This window comes from Nanorana parkeri, unplaced genomic scaffold, assembly GCF_000935625.1.
Source record: "Nanorana parkeri isolate BGI_ZX_2015 unplaced genomic scaffold, ASM93562v1 scaffold2141, whole genome shotgun sequence".
NCBI classification, from domain to species: Eukaryota; Metazoa; Chordata; class Amphibia; order Anura; family Dicroglossidae; genus Nanorana; species Nanorana parkeri.
In genome coordinates this window covers 190,060-198,395 of record NW_017308409.1, presented here as the reverse complement: position 1 = coordinate 198,395, position 8,336 = coordinate 190,060, and the positions used below count along the sequence as shown (strand labels likewise).

The 8,336-nt window shown below is 52.4% G+C and overlaps 1 protein-coding gene across 1 annotated transcript; it reads right to left on the bottom strand.

Moving 5' to 3' along the window:
• Window positions 1-6,122: 6,122 nt before the first annotated feature.
• LOC108800810 (zinc finger protein 668-like) lies at window positions 6,123-7,950 on the bottom strand. Its single transcript, XM_018572821.1, has one exon. It carries the CDS (start codon window positions 7,948-7,950, stop codon window positions 6,286-6,288), a length of 1,665 nt encoding a protein of 554 aa, XP_018428323.1. The 3' UTR covers window positions 6,123-6,285.
• Between the last annotated feature and the right edge of the window lie 386 nt (window positions 7,951-8,336).

Sequence of the window (8,336 nt, the reverse complement as noted above, 5' to 3'; positions counted from 1 at the left end):
CCCCCCCCCCCCCCCCACTTCTTCCACCAGTGGTTCCTTCCACAGGTCCCTACAGAATGTAGGAGAGGAGGAGCATGCCACTGAATGCAGCGGGGGTGTCAGATTCCTGGTCCCCAGCCAACCCCCCATTGGTTCCTTCCACAGGTCCCTACAAGGACGTAGGGGAGGAGCGTACCACTGAATGCTGGGAGGAGGGGGGTGTCGGGCCAGGACTCTGACACGCCTGAAAGTGTCGGATGCGCCGGGTTCTGCAAGCAGCCGTCTCTCTGCAACACAGCGACAGATCGGAGATGCGGGAGAGTTCACTACGTCCTGTCGTCTTGGGCAGGGCCACTTTACAATGTTCTAGGGACGGGGGTCACTTAAAGAAAACATTTTTCCAGGGCCCCCATTAGAGAGATTTCAGCTTCTTGTCGGCCTCAGTGACACGGCAGGAAATTAGGGATGGGAACACCAAACAAGGCAGGAAATTAGTTACACCAGTGGGAACACCAAAGCCATAGGAGTCTGACGTATTCTAACCCTCCCCCTTTAAGCCGAATGCCGAGCACTAGGAATCTGGAAATTCGTTTTTTCTTTTAATTTTGTTATTAAAAAAAAAAGAAAAGTTTAACATTTGGAATGTTCTGCAAAATGGATTTTTTACAAAATTAAAATATAATATATAATCTTTTCTTTGTATTCCTTGAGACTCTTTATTTCTGATGGAAGGGGGTATGATGATGATGGAAGGGGGTATGATGATGATGGAAGGGGGTATGATGATGGATGGGGGTATGATGATGATGGTCCTTCCAGGACTGATGAACAATGTAAGGAGGTCCTTCTATCACTGATCGCCAATGTAAGGAGATCCTTCTACCACTGATCACCAATATAAGGAGGTCCTTCTACCGCTGATCACCAATGTAAGGAGGTCCTTCCAGGACTGATCACCAATGTAAGGAGGCCCTTCTACCGCTGATCACCAATGAAAGGAGGTCCTTCTACTGATCACCAATGTAAGGAAGTCCTTCCAGGACTGATCACCAATGTAAGGAGGTCCTTCTACCAATGATCACCAATGTAAGGAGATCCTTCTACCACTGATCACCAATGTAAGGAGGTCCTTCCAGGACTTATCACCAATGTAAGGAGGCCCTTCTACCACTGATCACCAATGTAAGGAGGTCCTTCTACTGATCACCAATGTAAGGAAGTCCTTCCAGGACTGATCACCAATGTAAGGAGATCCTTCTACCACTGATCACCAATGTAAGGAGGTCCTTCTACCACTGATCACCAATATAAGGAGGTCCTTCTACCAATGATCACCAATGTAAGGAGGTCCTTCTACCACTGATCACCAATTTAAGGAGGTCCTTCTACCACTGATCACCAATGTAGGGACTCGGGAGGTCCTTCTACCACTGATCATCAATGTAAGGAGGTCCTTCTACCACTGATCACCAATGTAAGGAGATCCTTCTACCACTGACCACCAATTTAAGGAGATCCTTCTACCACTAAGGGTTCCCTTCTCCACTAATGTAAGGGGGCAATTCTCCCATGTCTTATAGATCGGGGAGATGTTAGAAATGATCCACCCCCGGGTGTCAGAGACTCTAGGTACACCTGGGGAAGGATGGACCATGTGTTCACCACAATCCAAACAGAAACACCCCTCCCCCCCCCTTCAAACAGCTTTATTGTACCATGGACAGTCAAGCTCGATGTCCTCCACCAGGCCGACGCGTTTTACCCCTTTGCTTTGTAACATATCCATGGCACAATAAAGCTATTTGGGTTAAATGAAGGACACGGCGGAGGTGCGGCTGCTTCTGATAGGATTACGGTGGGCGGCAGCTGTGATCAGTTTTAGCGAGGGTTCTTCTGGGGTAACGAGGTTGAGAAAGATTGATCTAAGGCAGGGGCAGCCAAACTCCGGCCCTGCAGCTGTGGTGGAACTACAAATCCCATGAGGCATTGCAAGATTCTCACAGCCACGACTCCCGGCGAGAGTGATGCATCATGGGATTTGTAGTTCCACCACAGCTGCATGGCCGGAGGTATGAGACCCCTAGCCTAGACACTGACACAGGAAGCTGCGCTCATACGCGATTCTTAAAGCGATCACAACTTTTTTTTTTTTTAGTTACAGGCAAAATATTTATTACATTGAAAAAAAAAATAAAAAGTCTGCATCATCGTCCCTCCTGTGTCTACAGCTGTGCAAATTTCCGCATGACGCCAAAATCCCGCCAAGTTTCACCGGTGCTACAGACTGATCGCCCCATTGGCTCTCCTGAACTCACAGGTCTGTATGTCCCGAGTACATTCATGGCGGTTTGATCCACTTCTGGTATCCATGAGAAAATAAGTCCAGCCGCGCGCCAATTCATGGCAAGTATGGGAAGAAGGAGGAAGTGCGTGCGTGCGTCCGTTCGCTTGAATTGTTTCCGAGGCCAGGAAGGAAGCTATCGCTGATTTTGTAGCAACAAAGCCTAGATCAGGAGGACACATTGTGTACATACAGCAGAGGCCGCCATCTTTGCAGCCACGTCCAGAGTATCCGTCCACCGGGATAGAGTGGGTGAAGAGTTAAAAAGAGAACTACAAGGTCAGTGTTCTTTCCCCATAGTTCTCCTCAGAGTCACGGGAGACACAAACTAGCGTCCTCCCATCACCCTAAGCTCAGTATATAGGGAGCTACTGCTCGCGGTATACTGAGACGCCTCAGCTGAAGCGGATCGCGACATTACTGTCTTGATCCGCCCAGCTGCGTGAGTGACAGCTGGCTCTGCCTATGTAGAGGCAGAGCCAGCTGTACCCGCCCCCTCCCCCGTCCGTTCCGCCAGTCAGCGCTGGAGGATCGGACAGGGGGGGCGGGGGAGAAATCCATGGAAGGGAGCCATGAGTGACAGTCACAACTCTCTGCAGGGAGATGATCGAGAAGTGAGCGAGCGCCGGTATGTGTTCCCTCACTTCCCGATCTATTGAGCCGACCTGTGACAGTCTCATTGTCACACGTCAGATTTTCACTCACCTCATAGTTCTCCTTTAAAGGAGAACTATGGGATCAGGGCTTTTCCCCATAGTTCTCCTTTAGGGTAATGGGAGGACACAAACTAGCGTCCTCCCATCACCCTAAGCTCAGTATATAGGGAGCTACAGCTCGCGGTATACTGAGACGCCGCAGCTGAAGCGGATCCCGACAATTATGCCGGGATCCGCCCAGCTGTGTGAGTGACAGCTGGCTCTGCCTATCTAGAGGCAGAGCCAGCCGTACCCGCCCCCTCCCCCGTCCGTTCCGCCAGTCAGCGCTGGAGGATCGGACAGGGGGGGCGGGGGAGAAATCCATGGAAGGGAGCCATGAGTGACAGTCACAACTCTCTGCAGGGAGATGATCGAGAAGTGAGCGAGCGCCGGTATGTGTTCCCTCACTTCCCGATCTATTGAGCCGACCTGTGACAGTCTCATTGTCACAGGTCGGCTAGAACTATGAGGAGGAGAGGAAATCACCTCATAGTTCTCCTTTAACATTCCCCTCGTGTGAAGTGACGTCACAAATCGGGTGAATGTGTCGGGTGAATGTAAAAGTTCAATTTGCAACTAGTAAACGTGGCTCTGTCCCCCGCGGTGACACTTGCACGGGCAGTCGCGCCGTACACACCAGGGGTGGGCAACTTCTGCACTCCAGCTGTACTGCAACTTCGAGGGCTCGTTCACGCCAACTGCGGTAGCTGCTGGAACGCACAGCAATCGCACACTAGACTTCCCCCCATCTGTTCCGGGGCGGGAGGGGAAAAGTTAAAGAGGACTTCTAATAATAAACAGTCTATAACAGGGGCGCCCACAATTTTTCATCTAGAGACGAGCTCAATGAGATCTACCAAGGAAAAAACACCTGCTTTCAGGGGCGGGAGGGTGCTTGGCGGTACATTGAAGTCAATGGCTCCCCCAGCCACACACCCCCGCACTGCGATCGGACGTGTTAGCAAAACATTGCCGGCGTTACGGTCCACTGCAAACGCAAAAAAAAAAAAAATGCTGCATGCTCTATTTTTGGCGTTCGCATTGGACCCGAAAGCATTGTTTTGACACGCGTAGAACCGCACTGCGGGCAGGGGGGGGGGATGCGTGGCTGATGCCAATGCACCACCACGCCCCCTCCCGCCCCAGAACGAAGGGGGAAGTTTAGTGTAGGATTGCTGTGCGTTCCAGCAGCTATTGGTGCGAACAAGCCCTGAATCCCATTAGGAATCGCAAGACTGATAGCTACAGGTATGACTCCCAGAGGCAGACGCATGATGAGAGTGGTAGTTATTCCCCAGCTGGAGGGTCAGTGTTGGCCTACCCCTGCCAGGGTGACCACCAAGGGTGGTGCTGTATACACCAGGGAAACTTCAGCACTCTAGTGGTGCTGCAATTATAAATCCCATGAGGCATTGCAAGATTCTGACAGCCAAGGGCAGGACTCCCAGAGGCAGATGCATGATGGGATTTGTTGTTTCACCACAGCTGCAGTTTGCTTACCTCTGCAAGGGAGGTCATGCCGTATACACCAGGGGGTAGGCAACTAAATCCCATGAGGCATTGCAAGATTCAGCCACAGGTATGACTCCCAGAGGCAGATGCATGATGGGATTTGCCACAGCCGGAGTATGCCTACCCCTGCCAGGGTGACCACTAAGGGTGGTGATGTATACACCAGGGTAGCTTCAGCCCTCCAGCGGTGCTGCAACTATAAATCCCATGAGGCATTACAAGATTCTGACAGCCACAGGGTATGACTCCCAGAGGCAGATGCATGATGGGATTTGCCACAGCCGGAGTTTGCCTACCCCTGCAAGTGTGGTCATGCCGTATACACCACGGATAGGCAACTTCAGCACTCCAGCTGAGCTGAAACTACAACTTCCATGATGCCCGGGCCGCTGGTAGTCAGCCTCATGGGTCTTGTAGTCCCACGACAGCGGGTGTGCGGAGGTTGCCTACCCCTGATGTACACCAAGAGAAGTCGTCCCATCATGCAATGCTGATTGTTTAAGATAACTCTTTAAGAAGTTAAAGTTTGGACCTTGTGTGCCGCTTCCTTTCTGCTGCTTCTTCATGGTAAGTGATTGACAGCGGCTCCGGGGCAGCGCTGTCACGGAAGAGGAGCAGAGGCGCGTTCCGTTCTTGTCCTCTCAGACTCCCTGTACATGCGTGGTAATGGTAGTGACAGCCGGCATCATATATGTCATTTTTATTATACGCAGAGTTACACTTCATGTGGTTAAAAAGGACACTTCAGTTTGCAGACGGTTTGACTTTTTTTTTTTTTAACAGAACCGAAAATCAAAGTACCAGACATCCCCTGCAATAGCAGTTTCAGTTTAAAACCTTACTCCGGATCACCTTATATTTTCAGGAAGAGGAAGCAATTCTGTTAATTGGGGAGATTCAAGATCCAGCCATTGAACTTGCATCGGTTAGAGAGAAGCGTCACGTGACAACAGATCTCGGGGCCAGTATGCAGTCCACGTGAATGACTAAGGGCAACATGGGGGAGGGGAAAAAGGCTTCATTTTATTGGCTCCAATCTTAATAATGATTAAGCTTTTATTTTCACCCAACACATATAGCTTTAAGCCCCCCCGATCATGTCAACATAGTTGGCCACCAGAAAGGACCTCGACAGTTGGCCACCAGAAAGGACCTCAACATTTGGCCACCAGAAAGGACCTCGACAGTTGGCCAACAGAAAGGACCTCGACAGTTGGCCAACAGAAAGGACCTCGACAGTTGGCCAACAGAAAGGACCTCGACAGTTGGCCACCAGAAAGGACCTCGACAGTTGGCCACCAGAAAGGACCTCGACAGTTGGCCACCAGAAAGGACCTCGACAGTTGGCCAACAGAAAGGACCTCTACAATTCTCCTTTTGAGAACTGCCTAGCCGGTATGCTGGTCCTCAAATCACGGGACAAGCACGTAGAGAAGTTCTTCGAACATTCCTTATCTGCATGCTTGTTCCGGGTCATTGCCTCAAAGTACTGAAGCCAGGTTGTCCACCTAAGAACCAGGCAAATGGCATTTCCATTGAGAGTTAGGCAATGGTTGCCCTCTTGGATATCTCCACCGAAGCCACAAGGAGGTAATTTGGGGTTGGATCCTGCTGTAGCTTCATCATGATAAAAGACAAAGCCGATTAAAAACTCCAGTGGAATGGCCAAAACAGGACTGGTGGTTGGGTAATGATCAGGTCATGCCAAACCCATTCAAGACTGCTGTAGATTGATCACATTGGGTGGGCGGGCCTCAGTCAGCTTGATGACGGTGAAGACTCAATGACCTCCATGTCTCCCTCGGCAACCTTCTCCAGAAAAGAGACCAGAGGATCAAACAAGGGTTGCGATTCCACAGAAGCTGGATGGAGCGTCAACGTTGTAACCTCCTCTTCTTCCTCCTCCACCTTCCCCTTAACCTCCTTGGCGTGTGTTCTTTGATGCTTGCGCAAGTCGGAAGGTACTAGGAAGCCTTTGCCGCACTGCTGGCACACGTGGGGGCGTACGTCGCTATGTATCCGCTGATGCTTCTTTAGCCCAGCCTTGTCCAGGAAGCCCTTCTCGCAGTGCTCGCAACGGAAGGGCCTCAGTTCTGGGTGGCTCTTCTGGTGGTTCTTCAGGTCCATCACGCTTTGGAAGGTAATGGCACACTTCTCGCAGGTGGTGGACTCCTCCTTCTTCTTATTAGGCTCCCCTCCATCTGGCTTCATGTGGGTGCGCTCATGCTTCCTCAAACTGGAAGACACGATGAAGGTCTTGCCGCACTCCTCGCACTTGTAAGGCCGTTCCCCGCTGTGGGAACGCTGGTGCTTGCTTAGCCCAGAACGCTCCGCGAACCCCTTCCCACACTCCGGGCACTGGAAAGGGCGCTCGGCGCTGTGGGACAACCGGTGGCGCTTCAAATCCCAAGACGCCACAAACGTCTTATCGCAGTCCGGGCAGCGGAAGGGACGCTCGCCCGTATGGATCCGCTGGTGCATGGCCAAGTCGGCCGGCTGCCGGAAGGGCTTGCCGCACTTGTCGCATCGGTACGGCTTGACGCCTTGGTGCGCCCGCTGGTGCCGTCGGAAACTGGACGGGTCTGAAAACATGCGGCCGCACTGTGGGCACAGGTAGGGCTTCTCACCAGAATGGGTGCGTTGGTGGCTCTGGTAGGACGACAGCTGGGTGAAGTCTTTGTTGCAGATGGGGCATTTGTACGGTTTCTCGGCAGCGTGAATCCGCTGGTGGCACGTGAGGGAGGAGGCGCGCGAGAACGCTTTCCCGCAGTCCGAACACAAGAAGGGCTTTTCTCCCGTGTGGCTGCGTTCGTGGTTCTTGAGGTCTTTCAGTTCGCTGTAGGACTTCTGGCACAGCTGGCACTGGTAAGGCCGGAGCCCAGCGTGACTCCTCCTGTGCTTACGGAAAACAGAAGGGTCAGCGAATCCTTTGCCGCATTCGGGGCAGGAGAATGGGCGCTCGCCAGTGTGAAGACGTTCGTGGATCCGGAGTTTGGAGGGCGTGGCGTAGGCTTTACCGCACTGTTTGCAAGGGAAGGGTAGTTGCCCGCTGTGGGTGGCCATGTGAACCCGCAGGCAGATTGGCTGCATGAAGGATCGCCCGCACTCTTTACACACGAAGGGCTTTTCCCCCGTGTGGCTGCGCACATGGCTCCTCAACAGAGACGCGCTCTTGTAGGACTTATCGCAGTGCGCGCACTGATGGCGCTGCTCCCCCTTCGCCTCTTGCTTCTTGGGCTTCGGAGAGCCAGAGGCCTCCGTGGACTGGTGGGCCTCGCAGTGCCGCTTGGCCCGTGGCTCATTGGGGAAAGTTTTGCGACAGCTCAGGCAGCGAAACCTACGCCCGGACTGTACATAGCTCGGGGTCTCCTGTTCAATGGCCACCTCGACCTCCTCCGGGGGCTCCGCCTGTTCCGAAGACATCGCAGAAGAGACCTGCAAGAAAGAAGAACATCAATGCCGAGGGTTAGAGATCTGTGACGGGTGTATTGCCATCTGTGTCCCTAATGGACAGATTTAATCTCACTTCCTGTCAAAACAGGATGTGATGGAAAAATGTGTTAATCGGGGACACAGTCAAAAAATGAAACCAATTTTTTAGCAGAGTGGGGGGAAGTGTTAGAACTTTGGACAAGGTTTCTGTCTGTTCCTTCCTCTCCCGGTGTCAACCGCTCCCCTCATTGCTTGTTTGGGGGTCACAGTGGTAGGAAGTGAGGGAGCCAATGGGTCCAGGGTGACAGGGGTAAAGTCTCGGGGGGAGCACACCACATACCACCCCTCACTCCACCCCTCACTCTGCTACAGGAACC